At 36.5% G+C, this 24,646-nt stretch overlaps 1 protein-coding gene across 11 annotated transcripts in view; it reads left to right on the top strand.

Annotated features, from left to right (window-relative positions):
• Positions 1 to 24,646, top strand: part of NEK1 (NIMA related kinase 1) — a 229,388-nt gene that overhangs the window by 168,983 nt on the left and 35,759 nt on the right. For 7 of the 11 annotated variants that reach the window (XM_038573569.1, XM_038573571.1, XM_038573575.1 and 4 more), the window contains 2 exons: positions 9,559 to 9,735; positions 13,290 to 13,410. In XM_038573569.1, the coding sequence (XP_038429497.1) occupies positions 9,559 to 9,735; positions 13,290 to 13,410 (298 nt within the window). Of the gene's footprint in view, positions 1 to 7,103; positions 7,139 to 9,558; positions 9,736 to 13,289; positions 13,411 to 23,329; positions 23,488 to 24,646 lie in introns of those variants that run through there. The other 4 variants (XM_038573581.1, XM_038573573.1, XM_038573576.1 and 1 more) reach the window with 3 other exon arrangements.

Genomic DNA, 24,646 nt, shown 5'->3' with positions numbered 1-24,646 from the left:
GTGTGGAGTCTGCTTTAGCTTCTCATTCCCTCCGCCTCTGCTCCTTCCCCTGCTCACTCATGCACATGTGTGCTCGCTCTCTCTAAAATCAATGAATAAAATCTTTAAAAAATGTTTTTTCTATAGCACTTTAAAAATGTTAAATCCATTTTTAGCTTGTAGGCTGTGCAAAACCAGGATATAGGTTATAATTTTTGTACTTGTATTTAACAGTATTTGATTGGATGCCAGACATTGTGGTTGAAAAACTTAATAGCCTCTAGATAATGTTACCTTTCTTCAAAGATTAGATTTTCTTCTTAAAAATAAATAATGCCAGCAGATTACCTTGACACTGTTGAGGTTTATATTAGATTTTTGTAAATGGTCTGTTTGATTGTTGTGGTATTTTTTAACTTATTTCAACAGGTAATCCTTATTTCTACACCTTGATCTTTCTGAGATCTCAACTAAAAGTTATGATGTTTACCAAGTTTCCTTTACATCTGTGGGGCTTGATCTCTAATCTGTCTCACAGATACCACCCAACTACTCAAATCTTTCCTCAGCATTGTTCTCCTAGCTGCATAGTTTGGGAGTTAGCCAAAAATAGAGGGGATTTTTTTAATTGTTGTTTTATCTTTGTTAGAGGACTTTTGCATGGATTTAAAAGTTGCTTATTGGTGGCTCATTTCCATGATTTTGTCATTCAAGTCTGAGTCACTTTAGTAGCCTCTGACTTCTGAGCCTGGTAAAACTGTTACTTTCTGCTTGTAGCCTGTGCTGATATTTAGAAAATGCCTTCAGCGAAAAGCTGGGATGAAGTTGAGTTCATCTCACTTATTTACCTTCTCTCAGTTGTGGTCCATTAGTCTTTGCCTGCATCAGTTAACCTACCAATGATTTTCATATAGGTTTTTTTGTTGTACTTTTTGTCCATAATTTCTACTTATTTTTAGTGGGAGATTAATCCAATATGAGTTACATTATCATGGCCAGGAACAAAAGTTGCTCTGCTACATTTTCTTTAACTGTTTTTTTTTTTTCTTGACTATAATATTATATTTTCACTGTTGTGTATTGTCAAAATACCAAAAACCTATACTTTAGGAAATTGAAATTACCCATAACACTACTACCCAGAAGTTATGTTTTAATTAATAACATAAATTTGTTTTTTAATTTTAAATTTTAGTTATTATAAAAGTTATCTGTGTACATAATTTAAAAGGCCAAGTAGCTCAGAAGTTTTTTTGTTTTTGTTTCTACCAAAAAAAGCAGTCCCTAGAACTTACTCCTTGTCTTATATTCTGCTTCCCAGAGTCACTCACTTTCAGCTCTTTTAACTCTTTTTTTTATTTCTCCACATAATTATAAGCAGATACTTTTACTATTACTTCTTGATTTATTAACCCCCCCCCCCCCAGTTTTAGGCAATTACATTGGACTTCTTATTTTAGAAGATAAGGATTTAGCTGTCTCTTACCTATTTTTTCCCTCTTGATCTCAACATATGCATCTACACATACCAATCTTTTTTTTTTTTTTTTTTTTTTTTTTTGGGTACACATACCATTCTTACATCCTCGAAATATGGTTAGAATTTTGGTTAAATCAACATACAGTATTGATATTGTTTTTACCATGAATGTTCTTATCAAAGTCAGATATGTTGTACCATGACTACTTTTTTTTGCACAGTATTTCATTATCCCTTTAGTGAACAATTATTTTTTGCTTTGTTTTTCACATACTTATTTCTAGTTTGTTGCCATACTTTCCCCTAGATACGTTTAGTTCTTCTCAGGGCATCCAAATAATACATTAGGTATTGTATCGGTATAATCTTGGAAGCATTTCTTTGGAATCCCTCTGACTCCAAATCAGACAAGTTTTTCCTTTGGACTGCTATAAAGAAGTCATCCTGGCCGTTCCCTTAACTTGTCCATTGTTAGATTTCTTACTGCTTTGTTTTTCTTGATGTAATTCCACATTTTGTGTGTGTGTGTGGCGTACATGTTTAAGAGAAAGAGATAGAAACCATATGTGGTGAAAATTGCTACTCTTCTGCAGTATCTAATTTTCTCTTCCTCCTTTTTAGTAGTAGACTCTCCCCATGCCCACCATGGGTTTGGGTGGGCACATGACTGTTTATGCAGAAACTACATTTCCCAGCTTCCTTTTGCAGCTGGATGTAGCCATGTGAACTGAAGAGGTTGTATTCAAAAGTAAATATTCAGATAGCTTTTACTTTTTTTCCAGCTAAATTGCAGTATGATTGACAAATAAAAAATTATATATATTTAAGGTATACAACATGGTGGTTTTATGTAAGTATACCTTGTGTGATGATTACCACAATCAAGCCAGTTAACCTATCCCATCAGCTCAGATAGTTAACATTGTGTGTTTGTGTGTATGTGTGGTGAGAACACTTAAGATACGCTCTTTTAGCAAATTTATACAAACCATACATTATTAAGTGTAGTTAACCATTCTGTAGATCTGAGAACTTACTTGTGTTATAACTGAAGGTTTGTTTATGCTCTTTACCAATATCTTATTTCTCCTACACCCAGCCCCTGGCAACCACCATTCTACTCTGTTTCTGTGAGTTCAACTTTTTTAGATTCCACATAAACATGATACATACAATGTTTGTCTTTTTGTGTCTGGCTTATTTTACTTAGCCAGGGGATAATGTCCTCCAGGTTCATCGACACCATCGCAAATGGTAGGATTTCCATATATCTTAAGGCTGGATAGTATTCCAGTGTATGTGCCACATTGTCTTTACTTATTCATATACTGACAGGTTGTTTTCATGTCTTGGCTACTATGAATAATGCTGTAGTGAACATGAGAGTGCAGGTATCTCTTTAAGATACTAATTTTGTTTCCTTTGGATATAAACCCAGAAGAAGAGTTGCTTCTATGGTAGTTCTATTTTTAATTTTTTGAGGAACCTCTATACTGTTTTCCATAATGGCAGGACCAATTTCCAGTTCCACTTAACGATATACAAGGGTTCCTTTTTTCCACATGTTTTTATCAGAATTTGTTATCTCTTAACTTTTTTAGAACACTTGTATTAACAGGAGTAAATTATATCTCATTGTGGTTTTGATTTGCATTTCACTGATGATTAGTGATATTGAGCACCTTTTCAAATACCTGTTGACCATTTGTATGTCTTATTTTGAGAAATGTCTTTTCAGTCTCTTTGTCCATTTTTAATTGGTATCCTTAATTGTAGAAAATTAGTTTCCCTTTTTTGCTATCAAGTTTTAGGAATAGAAAGTTCTTTATATATTTTGAATACTAGCCCCTTACCAGGTATATGGTTTGCAAATGTTTTCTCTCATTACATAAATTGCCTTTTCATGTTGCTGATTGTTTCCTTTGCTGTGCAGAAACAGTTTGGTTTGTTACAGTTCCACATTTTTAGTTTTGATTTTTGTTTCTTGTGCTTTTGGTGTCTTATTCAAAAATTCCTTGCCATGATGTATATGCTCTTTTTAGAGGTGCACATTCAAGTGTCTTGCCCATTCTTTCATTGTTACTGTTTTCCTTTAGTTTCTAGAAGTTCTTTGTATATTCTAGCTGCAAGCCCTTTGTTAATTCTGTGTGTTGTAAATTTATCTTGTCTTTTAGTGGCTTGTCCTTTCACTGAATGGCGCATGCACACACACATACACGTGTTTTTTTGAAGAACAGAAGTTGTTAGTTTTATTATAGTCCAATTTATTTAGTCCTTTTCTTTTCTTTTTTTTTTAATTTTTATTTATTTATGATAGTCACAAAGAGAGAGAGAGAGAGGCAGAGACACAGGCAATGGGAGAAGCAGACTCCATGCACCAGGGGCCCGACGTGAGATTCGATCCTGGGTCTCCAGGATCGCGCCCTGGGCCAAAGGCAGGCGCTAAACCGCTGCGCCACCCAGGGATCCTAGTCCTTTTCTTTATAGTTTAAAATATAATTTGTCTGATCTGATAATTACTATTCCAGCTTTCTTTTTTTTTTCTTTTGAGGTCCATAGGCATGATAAATGGTTCTCTACCCCCTCATTTTCATTCTGGAGGGTGTCTTTGGGTCTAAAACTGAGTCTCTTGTAGACACCATATGGATGGGTCTTGCTTTTTTTTTTTTTTTTTTTTTAATCTAATCTGATACTGTGTCTTTTGATTGGGACATTTAGACCATTTACATTCAGAGTAAGTATTGAAAGAATATAATGTCTTTATATTACCTGTACAGTCACCATTTCTGTATATTGTCTATGTTCTTTTTTGGTCTATGTTACTTTTGGGGTGTCTCTTCACTTAAAGGATCCCATTTAGTATTTCTTGCATGGCTAGTTTAATGATTTCAAATTCTTTTCATTTGTTTGTCCTAGAAGCTTTTTATCTCTCCTTCTACTTTGAATGACAGCCTTAATGGATGAAGTATTCTTGGCTGTATATTTTTATCATTTAGCACCCTATGTATATCATGCTAGCCCCTTCTGGCCTTTCAGGTCTCTTTGGATAGGTCTGATGCCAATCTAAGGTTTCTACTCTTGTGGGTTACAGACCTCTTGTCCCCAGATGCTTTTAGGATTTTTCTCTTTGTCTCTGAGATTTGCAGATTTCACTGTTATATGTTAAAATGTTGACCTATTTTTATTGATTATTGAGGGAGGTTCTCTGTGCCTCCTGGACTTAAATGCCTGTTTCCTTCCCGAGATTAGGTAAATTGTATACTATAATTTGCTCCAATATGCCTTCTGCTTCTCTCTCTTTTTCCTCTTTTTCTGGGCTCCAAATTTTTCTAACGTTGCTTCACTTTATGGTATCACTTATCTCTGTAATTCTCCCCTCATGATCCAGTAGTTGTTTATCTGTTTTTCTCAGCTTCTTTATTCTCCATCATTTTGTTTTCTCTATCACTAATTCTCTCTTCACATCATTTATCCTAGCATTTTGAGCCTCCATTTTTTCCTGCCTTTCATTAACAGCCTTTTTTATTTCAATCTGATTAGATTTTAGTTCTTTTATTTCTCCAAAAAGGAATTCTCTAGTGTCTTCTGTGCTTTTTTCAAGCCCAGCTAATATCTTTATAATCATTATTCTGAACTCTAGTTCCAGTATTGTATAGCCATAACGATTAGGTCCCTCGCAGTCAGTATTGCCTCTCGTTCTCTTTTTTGAGGTGAGTTTTTTCCATCTTGTCATTTTGTGCAAAGAAAAATAGATGAATGAGGGAACAAAATACTAAAATGGCAACAACTCCAGAGAAATATACACCAAACAGGGTGGAGGGTGGGGGTGACTGGGTGGCAGGCACTGGGGGGGGCACTTGACGGGATGAGCACTGGGTGTTATTCTGTATGTTGGCAAATTGAACACCAATAAAAAATAAATTTATTATTAAAAAATAAAAATAAAAATAATAAAAATAAATAAAAATAAAATAAAAAGATAAAAAGAAATATACACCAAACGAATCAGAGTTTCAAAAACGAAAAAAAAAAAAAAGAGAGAGAGAGAGAATACAATCAGGTGAATAAAACACAGCAGTACACTGGATCCTGTGTATTTTGGTCTGTTTGTTAGAATTCTGAAACTGAATCCCAAAACTGTAAAGAAAGAAAAACATATATGTACAAAAATGAAATTAAATACATTGAAAAGATAGACTGTATCTGTAAAAATGAAAATTAAAAAAGACTTGGGACACCTGGGTATCTCAGTGGTTGGGCATCTGCCTTTGGCTCTGGGTACAATCCTGTGGTCCCAGGATTGAGTTCTACATCGGGCTTCCTGCATGGAGCCTGCTTCTCCCTCTGCCTCTGTCTCTGCCTCTCTCTGTGTCTGCCATAAATAACTAAAATCCTTAAAAAAAATTTTAAAAATACTTTTTTTTTAAAGATTTTGTTCATTTATTCATGAGAGAGAGAGAGGCAGAGACAGAGGCAGAGGCAGAGGGAGAAGTAGGCTCCCTGCAGGGAGCCTGATGTGGGACTCCATCCCAGGTCTCCAGGATCAAGCCCTGGGCTGAAGGCGGCGCTAACCCTCTGAGCCACCTGGGCTGCCCTATAAAAGACTTTACAAAAAAGAGTTGATAAAATAAGAAATTGGTTGAAAGGGGAAAAAATTAAAATTGAAAAACTAAGGAATCATGAGAAAACTATGAATTCTGTATATTATTTTCCCCTACCGCTAGAGTTTTGCAGTCTGTGTGATTGATAAACTTGGTCGTAGCTGGATATTCTTGCTGATCTTCTGGGGGAGGAGCCTGATGCGCTGATTCTCAGGTGTTTTTGCCCTGGGTGAAATTGTACTGCCCTTGCCAGGGAGCCAGGCTAAGTAATCCACTCTGGATTACTCTATGTGGTTTTTGTTCCTGAAGGCTTTCCAGGCCTCTTAAAACAGTGAGAATGAAAATGATGGCCTCCCAATCTCCAGCCCTAGGGCCAAAAGCTGCCCCACCCAACTACTCAGTGCGCCCTCAGAAAAACACTCACTCCTGTCTCCCTGGTTCCAGTCTGCTCACCTAGCCTGTGACTGAGCATTTCTGTCTCAGGCACACAACCCTGCTTTGAGTCTCCAAACCTTGCAGACTCCTGCAGCACACAGCCACACTGCTCCTCCCAGGGGAGGGAGGAGGCTCTTGCTGTACTTCTGCAGCTTGCTGGGCTCCTATTTGGAGAGCGGTGATCCAGTGGTGCCACAGTTCGTGGTTTATGGCAACCCCCATCTGAAAACTCACTCCTAGACTTGCTGATTGCAGCCAATTTCCCTCTCTGATGCCTGAGAACTCTGCCATGTTCAGGCACCCCTTTTCTTTCTGTGACCCTGAGACCACAGTGTCCCTTCTAGTAGTCTGCCCATCCTCTCCACCTGAGCAAGCACCTTTCAGGCAGGGACATCCCTCATAGGAACAGTCTACAAGTTCTGATTTTCTGCTCAGCTGCTATATCCCTCTTCCGTAGCCGACTGACAGAGGCTCCTTCCCCCTATGGTTTATCTTCCGATACATCCCCTCAGATTCACTTCTCCATACCTCCTACCTTGCAGTAAGTGGTCACTTCTATTTGTTGAGTTGTAGTAATTCTCTTGTTGGATCTCTGGTTGAGTTCACAGGTGTTCATAATGATTTATAACTAGCTGAATTCCTGGGACCAGACAAAACTTGGATCATCTTGGAAAACTGGTAAATTGATTCTTACACAATGTGTGTATTTTTGGCTTTATTTGATGACATTTTTCCTATTTCCCTTTCAGCTGTTATTTCTAGTTAAAATAAGCTATTCTTTATTTCTGTGTATCTGTGTAAAATTTTATATGCAGACACCTCACCAAAGTATTTTTTTTTTTAATGTATTAAGTTTATTCTGGGATGCCTGGATGGCTCAGTGGTGTTGAGCATCTGCCTTTGGCTCAGGTTGTGATCCTGGGGTCCTAGGATCAAGTCCTGCATTGGACTCACTGCATGGAGCCTACTTCTCCCTCTGCCTGTTCTCTGCCTCTCTCTCGCTCTCTCTCTCTCTCTGTCTCTCATGAATAAATAAATAAAATCTTAAAAAAGAAAAAGTTTCTTCCCTTAAGATCTTAGATCTTCCAAATGTGCAGGTTATATCATCAGAGGTAAGAACTGGTGTTTTTTGTCCAATATTATTCTGATTTTTTCTTTTTCTTCTTACTGCATTCATTAGACAATTTAAAGCAATCTTTAATATGGTATTAAGTGCCGTCCTTGTTCCTGATTTTTAATAGACATGATTTTAGAGCAGAATGGTAGGCTGAATGAGCAAAAACACAGATGTGACCTCTGCCATAATTTGTTGATGAGGGTTGGTGTAGGGAAGATATGCAACACATGAGCAACACTGTAGTTTTGTTCTTGATTTGACTAAGAAGAGGTAATATAGCTAAAAAATACCTGTACATAACTTGCTTCCCTAAGGAAGTTAACTAGATGCAGTTCCTGAATGTTATGATAGGACTGCAAGCAATACAAAGCACTCACTTAGCTTTAGTAATAACAATTGGAAATTGAGACCAATAAGCAACCTGTTTTTCCCCAACCATTTCAGCCATGTGTGTGCAGACATAATACACAGAAAATTGGATTCATAAGCAGTTGAGATTTCTTCATGTGGGTAGATAAGTTAAAAATGTATGTGAGAAAGTGACTTTTAATGATGGACTTTAGATGGATTTTAATGAGGATGATGGTAGAGAGAAAACATGATAGGATCAGGGCATTATAGGTAATGGTTGGGTAACATTTTTTAAAGTTAGGATAGTAGAGGGAGATAAGTAGAAAATAAGATGTTAGACATTAAAAGGTAGAATATTGAACATTGAAAATGTTGAGGATGGGGTGCCTAGGTAGCTCAGTCAGGTAAACATCTGTCTTCTGCTCAGGTCATGATCCAAGAATCCTGGGATTGAGCCCCATGTGGGGCTCCCTGCTCTGTGAGGAGCCTGCTTCTCCCTCCCTTCATCCCTTCCCTCTGCCCCTCCCCCTGCTCATGCTTTCTCTCAAATAAATAAACAAAATCTTAAAAAAAAAAAAGAAATTTTAAGGAGCTGTAGTTAATGACAAGCTCTCTAAGATATGATCAGTGGAGTAATGAGGTAGGGTGAAGATAAAAATCATTGGAGAGGAAATGAGAAGCCCAGAGATTTGGAAGAATTATTAATGGAGATCTGGTGATTAAATTAGTTAAGATAGAATTAATGTTGGGGAGATATTCCGACTGTGAGTTAGAAAGTAACATATTTAGGGAATGAATAATCTGGATATTTTACAGATAACTGCAATAAGTTATTCTGAGGTAAATGCATTCTCTCCTGGCATCAGTTAAAAGCATGGGAAATTAAGGGGTGCCTGGGTGGCTCAGGTAGTTGAGTGTCCACCTCTTGATTCCAGCTCAGGTCATGATCTCAGGGCTGTGGGATCAGGCTCCTCGGTGGGGAGTCTGCTTGAAATTCTCTTCCTCCCTCTCCCTCTGCCCCTCCCCTGACTCTACAATAAATACATAAATCTTTTTTTAAATAAAGTATGAAGGGATGCCTTGGTGGCTCAGCAGTTGAGCGTCTCCTGCAGCTCAGGGTGTAATCCCTGGGTTCAGGGATCAAGACCCACATCAGGCTCCCTGAGGAGCCTGCTTCTCCTTCTACATGTCTCTGCCTCTCTCTGTGTGTCTCTCATGAATAAATAATACAATCTTACCCAAAAAAGTATGGGGGTTTCTGAGCAATTAGAAGTTAATGAGCAATTACGAGAAATGAATAAAAATAATTAATGACTTAAAATACAACATTGTGACACATAAGTGTTAGTTTTAACAAAAGGGAAAAGAAAGTAAACCATATGCTAATCATCCTAAAAATCATTATGTATGATTAAATTGAAATTTAGGTATCATATACCTTAATCATTAATCAATTTTTAATACATAACAGAACTTATTCAGTAATTACCTGTTGTAAAAATGCAATTTTTGAATTTTGCTATAAATGCTGTTACAGGTAAAATTGAAGTTATTTTGAGAATGTAGCATGATCTTTCCCTTTTTTGTTATTTCAGAGATTTCTCCTGAAAAGGAGAAGTATAAATCTTTAATTACTGGAGAAGAAAAAGTAAAATATATCTCACCTGAAATGGATTCATCAGCTGCTGTTGATTCTTCTGTTGAAACGAACAGTCCAGAGTTTAGAGAGTCATCTCCTCAGATATCATTGAAACCAGAAGGAAATGTGGATGGTATTTTAATAGCTCAAAATGAGCTCTATTTAATTTGATAATACTTTAATTTCTTCTGTATAAACAGGCCTTTATAAGCAGATTACCAAAATATGTGTATATGTTTGTGTAATTCATCTCAAATTAGGTTCATTGTTTTTCTCTGTTCAATAACTGGTCTGGATTTTTTTAATGCCCCATAATAAATCGCCCTAAAACTTAGTGTTAAAACAACACTATTTTTATTCTATCTCATGATTCTATGTGTCAGGAATTAAGTCAAGGCTTGACTAATGTATTTTTATAATTCATGTCCTTTTTGTCTCTGGAATCACTTGGTGGTATTCAGCTGGAAGCCTTGTCTGATGGATTCAAAATGGCTTCAGTGGTGTCTTTGCAGATAGGCTGTGTTCACCTGGGCCCCTCTTCCTCTTCATGTAGTCTCCACACCTTTCCATACACTCTTTCTAGCAAGGTAGTTTGATGTCTTATATGGTGGCCCAGGGCTCACAGATCCTAGGCAAAAGCTACTTATACTTTTAAAAACTAGTCTCAACTGACATTGTATCACTTCTGCCATACTTCATTGGTCAAAGCAGTTACAGGTTCAAAGGAGATAAAACAGAGCCTACCTCTCCCAAGTTAAGAGTGTTAAAGGATTTGCAGCCGTTGGTAATCTGCCATGGTTTGGCATTGACCAAAAATTATTTACATTTTTCTCCCACATGTAAATACGCTCACCCCATCTTAAAACCTCATTTTGTTTTAGAGAGAGAGAGTGCCTCACATGGGCAAGGGTAGGGCAGAGGAAGAGGGAAAGAGAATCCTAAGCAGGCTCCACACTCAGCATAGAGCCAGACCTAGGGATTGATCTTGCAACCTTGAGACCATGATCTGAGTCAAAGTAAAGAATCAGATGCTTAACTGGCTGAGCCACCCAGGCACCCCAAAGTCTCATCTTATTATTTAATATAAGGGCTGAGAGCCTAAAGTTGTTATCCAAGTCAGGCCTATGTAGAGATGAATTTTCTTGGGTACAGTTCTTTGAGTACAGTTACTCTCAATCTCAAGACCTGAAAATGAAAAAGATAAGTTACTTGCCTTCTATATATCTAACAAACAACAGTGAAAGAGAAATGAAGACTCCTTTTCAAAGACAAGGAAAATGGGGGATACATATGATCATAGGTCCATAGAAATTCTGAAAGCCAGCCAGGCATAGCAATGTCAGCTTGCTTCCTTTGCACCAAAAGTTGGTACCCTCAAGGGCTTCTCTAAACTGTATCTTTCTTTCCTTTTCAATCCAAGCTGGTGGTGTTTCTGCAAGTTTCTTAGTTGTGTTTTTGTATGAATGTTATTAACATTCACTACATTTAACCATTCTCCTTCCTTCTCCTTTGGTCCATCTCTTCCTTCAGTTGCCAGTCCTCTTGAGATTCTTAGAAATCCTTTTAGACAAGAGGAGAATCTGGGAGACAAAGAGAGTCTGGGAGGCACGTGTTTAAATCTTTCTGTGCCATAACAGAAAGTCTTATGTCCATACACTTGACTTCATTTTTGACCAGTAAAGTCTGCCCTAAGGCCATGTTTTCCCTTAAGAAGTTCTTGTTGCCTGGAAGGAATTAACTTGGACTTTCTCTTATAAATTGTCCTCATAAACTAAACAGTTCTTTCTTCAGCTAATCTGTCTCTTCTTGAACTTTTTCAGAGGCTTCTTTAGAAGTTAGCTGGAACTTTTAACATTCTGCTTAGATAGCACCGTAGCTAGATCATTGACTCTCTTAGGTATGTTTTCTGTCATTCTTGTTATTCCAGGCACTGTATTTTCTGCCACTACATAAACAAGAATCTCCTTTTCTCTAGCCTCCAGAAACTTTTTTTCACTGACCAGTCTCTCATCAACAGTCTCCTTGAAGCACTTGTAACTTCTGCCTGCTGCCAAGTCCCAAAACCAGTACACATGTTTTAAACTTTGGTTATGTTAGCACCCTATTTTCAGATAGGAAATTCTGTTTAAGCTTTCTGTTGCTTCAAAACAAATATTCCCAAAACCCAGTGACTTAAAATAACTTATGTTATGTCACGTTTTAGTGGGTTAGGAATTGGGAAAGTCTCTTCCATGTGTCATCAGTACCACTCTGGTATTCACCTGTCAGCTGGGTTATGCTGGAAGGGGTGAGATGATGTCATTCCCATGCTGGAGTTTCAGCAGGGCCTGTTGAGCTGATTCCCTTTCCTTGTTTTAGTCTTAGGAACTTGGTATGTGATATTTCCAGAATAAACTTTCAAAGTGGCTTAGGCTTCCAGAGTCCAGTGTAGAAGCTGCCAAATTTCATGAGGATGAGGGCTGGACTTGGCATAAGTATTGTGCTCAGTTAATTAGGACAATCACAATGCCAGCCCGAATTCAGGGGAAGGGAGAAGTAGAGGCCATCTCTAGATGAGAGGAATGTCAGAGACCTTGCTATATGTATGACCATCTTTAAGTCACCATGGTAACTTAGTCTTATGTATTAGAATTATAGTTATTAGGTACCTTATGCCTTTAAAAAAAAAAAAAAAAGAAGAAGAAAGAAAAAGAACTCTGGGACACCTGGGAGGCTCAGCGGTTGAGCATCTGCCTTTGGCTCAGGGTGTGATCCGAGGATTGAGACCCACATCAGGCTTCCTACATGGAGCCTGCTTCTTGCTCTGCCTCTGTCTCTGCCAATCTCTCTCTCTCTTCCTGTGTCTATCAAGAATAAATAAATAAAATCTTAAAAAAAAAAAAAGAACTCTGTTAGACATATAGTAGAGGCTATACAGCCTAGTACAAGTCAGCAAACATTTCTTACAAAGAGCCAGACAATGGATATTTTAGACTTTGAGGGTAATTTACTCACAAATCTAGTTTGTAAAATAAGTCATATTGGTATAGCTTAAGGTGCTAATGAACAGTTACTAAAAAATAACTAAAAGTTTTTTTTTTCCCCAAAGCTTACATCATACAAGTAAACAAAAAAAAATCATTTGAATAAAGGATAAAAACTTTAAGGACTGGTAAATATCAACTATCTATCTAAATAGGACGGGCTAATTGGAAACTTTAAGAACAGAGAATGAAAGATTATATGGATACCAAAAAAAAAAAAAAAAGTGGTGGTGGTGGTGGCTTAAACAAGAGCATTAAGGGTCGCCGTGGGTGATACAATTGGTTAAGCAACTGACTTTCGGTTGTGGCTCAGGTCATAATCTGGCAAACTTGAGATCAAGTCCCTGCTCAGTGGGGAGTCTTAAGACCCCCCCCCTCCATACTTAAAGGCACTCTCTCTCTCAAATAAATAAAAAAATAAAGAGCTCTCCAATCTAAATTGGAGAGAAAAAAGAGAAATCAGCATATGAAAACAAACTCTTCTCGTTAGTATTTTTCAGAAAATATCAACCAGATTGTTAACAAGATTAAAGATCTACAGATAAAATATTTAATTTTTTGTTATGTTAGCCTAAAACTAGGTAATGATAATTTATAGAACATTTATTCAAATATCTATACGTGGATTTTGCTTTGAGACATGTTTATTGTTTTTGCTTTTCAGAAGCTGATGACTTAGAAACAGAAGTTCTGCAAGAGCCAGGTGGAGCAAACAAAGATGGTAGCTTGCCATGCACGATAATTGATGTGTGGATTAGTGAGACAAAAGAAACAAAGGAAACTGAGTATGTTACTTTGTTTTTCTTAAATTTCAAAACCTGGATCCCTTTTTGTAATACTTTTTTAAAAAAATACTTTAATAACCTAATACTGCATTATAACAACTTATAAAACAATTTAATTTTTGGAGAGATATAACTTTCATGTGGTTCAGAAATCAAGTATATAAAGATATAGAGTAGAAAGTCTCTTTCCCAATTCTGTCCCCATCCAGCAGATTCCCATGGTCTCCCCCTTCCAGATATTTTTAATTTATACAAAGCAACAATGTATAGTCTCCCTCCCCTTTAAATAAAGTTATTAGTATAACATATACAGTATTTTTACCTTTTTTATTTTTAGTCAGTAACCTAGGAATTTTTTCATATTAATCCATAGAGAACTTCATCTTTTTTTCTTATTTTATGGCTCTTAGTATTCCAATTTTAGTATATGTGCTGCCTAAGCGAGCACTAAGCTACTTAGTATTCCATTGTATGGATAATACAAGTCAGTAAGTCTCTTACAGTAACTTATATTGTACATCAATCAATATTTCAAATGAAGTGGCAATTATTAATCTTTTATATAAGGTCATTTTGCATGTATATATGTATATCTGTAGGATAGATACATTGAAGTACAATTCCTGGGTCAATTGCGTTTATAATTCAGTTATTTTTCTTCCCAGGGTTTATATTAATTTACATTCTCAGGAAGAATATAGGAAACTTCCCATTTCCCCCAGCCTTGCCAAACTTATTATAATACTAAAGTTTTTTTTATTTTTGCCAATCTCATAGGTTAAAAAATAGTATCTTGGTTTGAATTCTTAGATTATCCATTTCGTTATTGGTAAAGTGAGCATATCTTTCAAATGTTTGTTTCATTGTATTTCCTTTTCAGTGAGTTCTCAGTATATATCTTTGACTCATTTTAAAAATTTAGTTGTTGGCCTTTATAAATTAGTAACAACTTTTTAAATATTAGAGACATTTGCTATGGTTATTATGTGGGTTGCAAGGCCATTTATGTTTTACTTTTTTGCCATGCAGACGTTTTTGGTTGTTTTTTTTTTTTTTTTTAATTGTCATGTTTACCTGGATTTTAATCATCATTCAGAGATACTTTGTTTTTTCCAAGATTCTCAAAGAATTTTTCAATCTTTTTTTCTAGTACTTTCAACATGGGCACTTTTTACATTTAAAACTTTGATCTATTTGGAATTTATCCTGGGGTATAGATTTTGTTTTTCTTCAGATGGCTACCCAGTTGTCCAGTTGCATTTATTAAAAGGTTTATCTTTCCTGCACAGATTAAAAATGCCACTTTTAATATGTACTAAATTTTCTTTATTTCATTGTTCTTTTTTAGTTATCTTGGCTATTCTTGCTTGTGTAATATTTCCTTTGAATTTAGAATTTACTAAATTTACCTTCCCCCCAGGAAAAATATCAATTGGTATTTTTTGGGGGTGGTAAATTCATAAATTAACATACAGAAAATCAATATGTTGTGTTTTTTCTATCCAAGGAGGAATATGGTGGGCCTTTCATTCGAATAAATTTTGAGTATTTTTATAGTTTCCGTCATTTAGGTTTTACACTTTTATTGGTAAGCTTATTCCTAGATACAGTTTGGTGGTTTGGTGTTTGGTCCCTGCTCTTCTGTGAGATCCTGTAACTAGTAGGTTATATATATGAAAGCTGTAGATTTCTTTATATTGAATTTGTACCCCCACTATCTTATGGATATATGCTATTGTTCATGATAAATTTTCAGTTGAATCTTTTGCTTTTTTCAGATAAACAGTCATATCTTATGAAAACAGTGATGATTTTATGTCTTTCCAGTTTTTTTAACAGTTTTTTTGTCTATAATTGCCTTGGTTAGTATCTTTTATATAATGTCAAATATTGGAAATAGGGTGTATCTTTGTGTTGTTCTTGACTTTAGTGAAAATGATTGTTGTTAACCCTCATTAGGCATGACTATCTGTACTTTTTAACCGATATAGGTATTAATATTTTACCAATTTTTTAAAAAGTCAGGAATGAATTTTGTCAAGTGACTTTCAGCCTCTATGGAACTGTTGTTCATATGAATGTTTTCCTTTATTTACCTGGTACAGTTAACCTTTGAACAACACAGTTTTGAGCTACATGGGTCTTCTTATACATGGATTTTTTTTTTAAATGAATATATTGGAAAATTTTTTTGGAGATTATGGCAACCTGAACAAACTTGCAAGTAAACTGTGTAGCTTGGAATACTGAAAAAACAAATTTAGGTATTTTAAGAATAGAGCATATAATACATATAATATGCAAATTATGTGTATATCAACTGTTACCAGTAAAGCTCTAGTCAACAGTAATCTATTATTAGTTAAGTTTTGGGGTAGTCAAAATTTACAGGCACATTTGTGACTGCATGGAGAACTCAGCCAGCACCCTATCCCCCCACATTGTTCAAGGGTCAACTGTATAATTAATTATATTAATAGATTACCTAATATAAACCATCCTGCAAACCTTAAGTAAACTCTTCTTGGTCATGACGTATTATTTTAAGGTACTTATGTATTTTAGGATTTTTGTATTAATACTTGCAAGAGTCATCTGCACTTCTTGGTGAGAGATTAGGAATTAGATGTGTTGATACATTGCCAGCACACATAGGAATTGGGAGACCAATTTGGAGATCTGTTTGCCAACTTTGTTAGATTAAAATGTGCAAATCCTATAATAATGCATCTTTTATATTTTGGTATGTACTCGAAGAATACTCACACATGGGCACAAAGAGAATGCATATGTAAGAATGTTTATTGTAGGAGCATCATAAAAAATAATTTGAAAGAGTAAATCAGGACATTATTAGAACATTATTAAAAATGAAGTTTCTGTATACTACATTGTGGATAGTATATAGTACTTTAAAGAATAAAAGGTAGGGGATTCCTGGGTGGCTCAGTGGTAAATAAAATGATATTGAATAAAAAAGCATTTCCAATATTAAAATAACACTATTTATTTTTATGTAAAATTCAAGGAGAAATATGGTAAGATGTACACCAAACTGTTAACAATTGATGGGCATTCAGCAGATGATGATGGGTCATTTCTAGGATGGCTTATACCTTATAGCTGTTGTAAATAGTGCTTCTGTGAATTATTGTGTACCAGCTTTTGTTTGCACACCCATATTCATTTGAGTGTATAACTAGGAGTAGAATTGCTGCAGCATATAGTAATTCTATGCTTAACTTTCTGAGGAACCAAAAAATGTTACATTATGTTTTGTTTTATTCTTTTAATTTTATTTTTTTTACTTTATTTTTTTATTTAAATGCAAATAATTAACCTGTAATGTATTATTGGTTTCAAAGGTAGAGGTCAGTGATTCATCAGTCTTATATAACACCCAGTACTCATTACATTGTGAACCCTTCTTAAAGTCTATCACCCAGTTACCCCCTACCCTCCACCTCACTCCCCTCCAGCAACCTTCAGTTTGTTTGCTATGATTAAGAGTCTCTTATGATTTGTCTTCCTTTCTGATTTCATCTTGTTTTATTTTTTCCTCTCTTCTCTTATGATCCTCTGTTGTATTTCTTAAATTCCACATGAGAGAGATCATATAATTTTTCTTTCTCTGATTTACTTATTTCACTTAGCGTAATATCCTCTAGTTCTTTCCATGTCATTACAAATGGCAAGTTTTCATTTTTTGAATGGCTGAGTAATATTCCATTATACATACACACACACACATACATACACACACACACGTACATACACACCACATCTTCTTTATCCATTCATCCATTGGTGCAGGTGCTCCTTTTGATCACTACATTTGTATCGTTGGGGTAAACAACCCAGTAGTGAAATTGCCGCGTCGTAGGGTAGCTCTACTTTCAACTCTTTGAGGAACCTTTATACTCTTAGCCAGAGTGGCTATTCTAGCTTGCATTCCCAACAACAGTGTAGGAGGGCTCCCCTTCCTCTGCATTCTCACCAATGCTTGTTGCTTGTGTTGTGAATTTTAACCATCCTGATTTGTGTGAAGACATTATTTATCTCATCGTGGTCTTTATTTGTGTTTCCCTGATGCCCAGTGATGTTGACCATTTTTTCATGTGTCTGTTGGCCATTTGTATGTGTTCTTTGGAGAAATGTCTGTTCATGTCTTGTGCCCATTTCTTGACTGGATTCTTTGTTGTTTGAGTGTTAAGTTTGATTAAGTTCTTTATAGACCTTATACTAGCCCTTTAGCAATATGTCATCTGCAAATATCTTCTGCCATTCTGTAGGTTGTCTTTTGGTTTTGTTGACTGTTTCCTTTGCTGTGCAACAGCTTTTTATCCTGATGAAATCCTAATAGTTCATTTTTGCCTTTTTCTTCCCTCTAGAGATGCATCTAGTAAGAATTTGATGTAGCTGAGGTCAAAAAGGTTTCTGCCTGCGTTCTTCTCTAGATTTTGCTGGATTCTTGTCTCACATTTAGGTCTTTCATCCATTTTGTCTATTTTTGTGTATGCTGTAAGAGAATGGTCCAGTTTCATTTTTCTGTATGTTGCTATACAATTTTCCCAACATCATTTATTAAAGAGACTGTCCTTTTTCCGTTGGATATTCTCTCCTGCTTTGTCGAAGGTTAGTTGACCAATAGAGTTGAGGCTCCATTCCTGGGTTCTCTATTCTGTTCCCTTGATCTTTGTGTCTGTTTTTGTGCCAGTACCATACTGTCTTAATGATCACAGCTTTGTAAAGTAGCTTGAAGTCTGGAATTATGATGTACCAGCTTTGCTTTTCTTTTTCAACATTCTTTTGGCTATTTGAGGTCTTTTCTGGTTCCATACAAATTTTAGAATTGTTGGTTCCAGCTCTGTGAAAAATGTTGGTATTTTGATAGGGTTCGCATTGAATGTATAGATTGCTCTAGGTACCATAGACATGTTAACAATTTTTGTTCTTCCAATCTGTGAGCATGGAATGTTTTTCCATTTCTTTTATGTCTTCCTCAGTTTCTTTCATGAGTGTTCTATACTTTTCATAGTACAGCTCCTTTACCTCTTTGGCTATGTCTATTTCTAGGAATCATGGTTCGAGGTGTAATTGTAAATGGGATTGACTCCTTAATTTCTCTTTCTTCTGTCTCATTGTTAGAGTGTAGAAATGCAACTGATTTCTATGCATTGATTTTATATCCTGCCACTTTGCTGAATTCCTGCATGGGGTCTAGCAATTTGGGGGTCAGGTCTTTTCAGTTTCCCAATTGAGCATCATGTCACCTGCAAAGAGTAAGAGTTTGACTTCTTCTTTACCAATTTGGATGCCTTTTATTTCTTTTTTTCATTGTCTGATTGATGAAGCTAGGACTTCTAGTACTGTGTTGAACAACAGTGGTGAGAGTGCACATCCCTGCCATGTTTCTGACCTTTGGAGAAGAGCTCTCCATTTCCCCCATTGAGAATGATATTCGCTATGGGATTTTTTGTATATGGCTTTTCTGATATGGAGGTATGTTCTCTCTATCCCTATGCTATGAAGAATTTTAATCAAGAAAGATGGTGTAGTTTGTCAAATGCTTTTTCTGCATCTTTTGAGAGGATCATATGGCTCTTGTCCTTTCTTTGACTAATGTGTAGTGTATCACATAGGTTGATTTGCAGATGTTGAACAACCCTTGCAGCCCAGTAATAAATCCTACATGGTCGTGGTAAATAATCCTCTTAATGTACTGTTGGATCCTATTGCCTAGTATCTTGATGAGAATTTTGGCATCCATGTTCATCAGGGATATTGGACTTTAATTTTTTTTTGGTGGGGTCTTTGGTTTTGGGATCAAGGTAATACTGGTTTCATACAAAGAGTTTGGAAGTTTTCCTTCCATTTCTATTTTTTTTAAACAACTTCAGAAGAATAGGTATAAATTCCTCTTAAAATGTTTGGTAGAATTCCCCTGGAAAGCTATCCAGCCCTGGACTCTTGTTTATTGGGAGGTTTTTGATTACCACTTCAATTTCCTTGCTGCTTATGGGTGTGTTCAGGTTTTCTATTTCTTCCTATTTCATTTTTGGTAGTTCATACATTTCTAGGAATGCATCCATTTCTTCCAGCTTACATAAGTTGTTGGCATATACTTGATCATAATATGTTCTTATAATTGTTTCTATTTCTTTGGTGTTGGTTTGATCTCTCCTCTTTTATTCATCGTTTTATTTACTTGAGTCCTTTCTCTTTTCTTTTTGATAAGTCTGGCCAGGGGTTTATTGATGTTTTTAATTCTTTCAAAGAACCAACTCCCTAGTTTTGTTGGTCTATTCTACTGATCTTTTGGTTTCCTTTTTTTTTTTTTTTTTTTTTTTTTGATCTTTTGGTTTCTACCTCATTGATTTCTTCTCTAATCTTTATTAATTCCCTTCTGCTGTGTTTAGGCTTTATTTGCTGTTCTTTATCCAGCTCCTTTAGGAATAAGGCTAGGTTGTGTATTTGAGACCTTTCTTGTTTCTTGAGAAAAGCTAATATTGCTATATATTTCCCTCTTTGGACTGCCCTTGCTGCATTCCAAAGGTTTTGAACAGTTGTTCATTTTCATTAATTTCCATGAATTTTAAAAATTCCTCTTTAATTTCCCGGTTGACCCCTTCATTCTTTGATAAGATGCTCTTTAACCTCCATGTATTTGAGTTCTTTCCAAATTTCCTCCTGCGATTGAGTGCAAGTTTCAAAGCATTGTGGTCTGAAAATATGCAGAATAATCCTATTCTTTTGGTATGGATTGAGATGTGATCTGTTCTGCTTTATGTCCATGTGCACTGGAGAAGAATGTCTATTCTGTTGCTTTAGGATGAAATGTTTTGAAGATATCTGTGAAGTCCACCTGGTTCAGTGTATCGCTGAAAACCCTTTTTCCTTGTTGATCTCCTGCTTAGATATCTGTCCATTGCTGTGAGTGGGGTGTTTAAGTCCCCTACTATTATTGTATTATTGCTCTATTTCTTTAATTTTGTTGTTAACCGCCTTATATAATTGGCTGCTCCCAAATTAAGAGCATAACTTTTTATAATTATTAGATCTTCTTTTTGGGTACATCCTTTAAGTATGATATAATGTCCCTCTTCATCCCTTACTGCAGTCTTTAGTTTAAAATGTAATTTGTTTAATCTGAAGATTGCTATTCCAGCCTTCTTTGAGGTCTATGGGCATGATAAATGGTTTTCTGCCCCCTCATTTTCAGTCTGGAGGGTGTCTTTTGGTCTAAAACCGAGTCTCTTGTAGACACCATATGGATGGGTCTTCCTTTTTTATCCAATCTGATACTGTGTCTTTTGATCGGGGCATATAGCCTATTTATATTCAATGTAACAACTGAAAGGTATGAATTTATTGTCATTTTATTAACAGTAAAGTCCCTGCTTCTGTACAATTTTCTCCTTTTTCTGGTTTATGTTACTCTTGGGCACTCTGTTTGCTTCTAAGATCCCCCTTAATAGTTCTTGCAGGGTTGGTTTGGTGGTCATATATTCTTTAAGTTTCTGTCTGTCCTGGAACCTCTTTATCTCTCCTTCTATTCTGAATGACAGCCTTGCTGTAAAGTATTCTTGGCTGCATGTTTTTCTCATTTAGTACCCTGAACATTCATGCTAGTCGTTTCTGGTTGCCAGGTCTCTGTGGATAGGCCTGCTGTCAGTTTTATGTTCCTACCTCTCTAGGTAAGGAACCTCTTGTCTCAAGCTGCTTTCAGGATTTTCTGTCTCTAAAATTTGCACACTTCACTATAATTTGTTGGGATGTTGATCTATTTTTCCTGATTTTGGTAGGGGTCCTCTCTACCTCTTCAACATGTGAATGCTGTTCCCCAGACTAGGGAAGTTCTCAGCGTGACTTGCTCCAATATACCATCTGGCCCTCTTTCTCTTTCTTCGCCTTCAGGCACCCCAATAATTCAGATAATTGCTTCATTTAATGCATCGCTGATTTCTTGAAGCCTCCCCTCATAGTCCATTAGTTGTTTTTCTCTCATTTCCTCAGTTTCCATTCTTTCCAAAAACTTGTCTTTTATGTCACTTACTCTCTCTTCTGCCTCATTTACCCTAGCTGTTAGAGCATCCGATTTAGACTGCTTCTCAGAGCATTTTTTGTTTCGTCCTGATTAGATCTCATTTTTGCAGTAAGAGATTCTCTAGTGTCATTTATGCTTTTTTCAAGCCCAGCTAGTAACTTTATAATTCTTACTCTGAATTCCATCTCAGACATTTTACTTGTATCCATACTGCTTAGATCTATAGCAGAGAGTATTACTTCTAGTTCTTTCTTTTGTTGTGAATTCCTCCTTCTCATCATTTTGCCCAGGGAAGAATGGATGAACAAGTGAGCATTATCAAAAATATCAACAATGACTTAAGCAAAATACACACTAGACAAATCTGAAGAGCTCAGAAACCAAAAAAGAAAAAGAAAAAGTCAAAGACAAAGAAAAATAGAAAAAACAGGGATGGGGAGAATATAATTTCACAGAGTGGATAAAACAGGGTGATCCATTTAGTCCTTAGTGTATTTTAATCTGTGTGTTAGAAAACACTAAACTCCAAAATTATAATGAAAGCCAAATTTATATGTATACAAAAATAAAATTGGATTTAGTGAATGGAAGCCAAAAATGAAGAATAAATCTAGAAAATGTAAATGTAAAAAAAATGAAAGTTAAAAAAAGACTTAAAAACAAAGTTGATAAAGTAAGAAACTAGTTGAAATGGGGGGAAATTGGAAAATTTTATATTGAAAAATAAATCATAAGAAAAAAATCATTGAGTTCTATATACTGTTTTCCCCTAGCACTGGAGATTTGCAGTCTTGTTTAGTCCCCTGTTCTTCCAGCTGGTCTTCCCACCAGGGGCGGAGGGTACCTGCTGCACTGATTCTCTGGTGTCTGTGCCTGAATGAAGTTGCACCACTTTTTGCCAGGGGGCTGAGGTCAGTGTAGGCTGTTTGCTCTGTGTGGTTTTTGTTCCCTAAAGGCTTTCTGCACCTCTGTAGAGGGGGAAAATAGATCATAGTGTGTGCCAAATTTTGCAGACTCCTGTGGTGCATGCCACTCCAATCCTCCAAGGAGAAGGTGGTACAACATTGATTTGTGCACTTTGTAGGGCCCTGGCAGGGAGAGTGTTCACCCAATTTTGCACACACCCACTCCACCTCTCCTGGGGGAAGGCAGAGTATTGCTGCATTTCAGTCCTTTGCAGGGACCCTACACAGAGATCAGTTACCCAATTGGGCAGGAGTTCACAGTTCATGGCCAACTGAGCTGAGAACCCCTTCCCAGGTTCTCTGACTGAAACCAGTTTCCTACTCCAGTGCTTGGGAACTCTGCTGGCTCAGGCACCTGTGTTCTTGCTGTGAGTCTGGGAATCTTGAGACCCCACTGCCCCACCTGCGATTCTGTCCCACTTCACCACTAAGAGAAATTTTTCACTGGAGTAGATTTCTAAAGGTTCCCATTTTGTGCTCCACGGCTATATCACTTTCTGGTAGCTGGCTTATGCGGGCTCCCTCCCCCCGCTGTTTATCTTCTGTTATATCCCCTGTTTTTCTTCTCTGCACTCCTACCTTGCAAAAAGTGGTCACTTTTCTATTTGTAGGATTCTTTTCTTCTATCTCAGGTTGAATTTATAGGTGTTCAGGATGATTTGATAGTTACCTAACTAAACTTAGGGACCAGATGAAACAAGGACCCCTACTCTTCCACCATTTTACCTCTTCCAATTTTGTTCCTTTATTTCTTTAGAAAAGGATTCTCTAGTGTCTTCTATGCTTTTTTTCAAGCCCAGCTAGTGTCTTTATAATCGTTATTCTGAACTCTAGTTCTAATATCTTACTTACTTCTATACTGACTAGTTCCTGGCATTCAGTATTTCATCTTGTTCTCTTTTTTAAGGTGAATTTTCCAGTCTTGTCACTGTCCAGAGAAGAATAGATGAATGAGAGAACAAAATACTAAAACGCAACAACGACCCCACAGAAATTATACCAAACAAATCAGAAGAGACCTGAAACCAAAAAAGAAAGTTAAAAGAAAAAAGAATATAATCAGACAGTTGAACAGAGCAATACACTGGATCCTGTGTGTATTTTGATCTTTTGTTAGAAAGGTAGATCCCAAATTGTAATGAAAGAAAAACTTAGATATGTACAAACAAAATTAAATATAAAGAATATAATGAAAGGATAATAAAGTAACTGTAAAAATGGAAATTAAAAGACAAAAAAAGGGATATAAACAGGTGAACAAAACAATACACTAGATTCTTTGGGTGTATTTTGGTCATTTATTTATTTGTTTGTTTTTTTTTTAAGATTTTATTTATTCATGAGAGACACAGAGAGAGAGAGAGAGGCAGGGACACAGGCAGAGAGAGAAAGAAGCAGGCTCCATGCAGGGAGCCTGATGCAGGACTTGATCCCTGGAGACCAGGATCACACCCTAGTCTGAAGGCAGGTGGTGCTAGACTGCTGAGCCATCCAGGGATTCCCTGGTCAGTTTTTTAGAAGAAATTGCATCCCAAAAATGTAAAGAAAGAAAAAAAAATATATATATATATATATATCTCAATCATATATATATGAGATTCATATATATGAAAACAAAATTAAATACAATGAAAGGATAGAGTGTAACTGTAAAAATGAAATTTAAAAAAGATTTTTTTAAAAGTTGATAAAATAAGAAATTAGTTGAAAAACGAAAGAGAAGAACATTAACATTGAAAGACTAAAGAATCATAGGGGGAGAAAACCCTGGATTATTATATATGCTATATGACCCTATCGTCAGAGTTCCACAGTTGTCCGTGATGGGTAAAGTTGGTCTTGGCTGGGTGTTCTCGCTGATCTTCTGGGGGAGGGGCCTGTTGTGCTGATCCTCAGGTGTCTTTGCCCCAGGGCAGAATTGCACTGCCCTTGCCAGGGGGCCAGGTTTAGTAATCTGCCCTGGATTGCTCCATGTGCCTTTTGTTCCTAAAGTCTTTCTGCACTGGTTTAGAGGATAGGAATGAAAGTAGCGGCACCCCAATCTCCAGCACCAAAAATTTGCAGCCCCACTCCTCAGTGCACCCTCAGGGAAAAGCAGCCAGTCCCTCTGTCTCCTTGCTCTCCGTCTACACTCTGTGCTCACCCCCGCGTGTGACTCAGGGTTTCTGTCTCAGGTGCACAACCGTGTTTTGAGTCTCCAAACACTGCAGACTCCTGCAGCATG

The sequence above is a fragment of the Canis lupus genome, chromosome 25, assembly GCF_011100685.1.
Source record: "Canis lupus familiaris isolate Mischka breed German Shepherd chromosome 25, alternate assembly UU_Cfam_GSD_1.0, whole genome shotgun sequence".
Classification (NCBI taxonomy): domain Eukaryota; kingdom Metazoa; phylum Chordata; class Mammalia; order Carnivora; family Canidae; genus Canis; species Canis lupus.
Note: the sequence above shows the minus strand (reverse complement) of the source record. Positions and strands in the feature narration are given on the sequence as shown.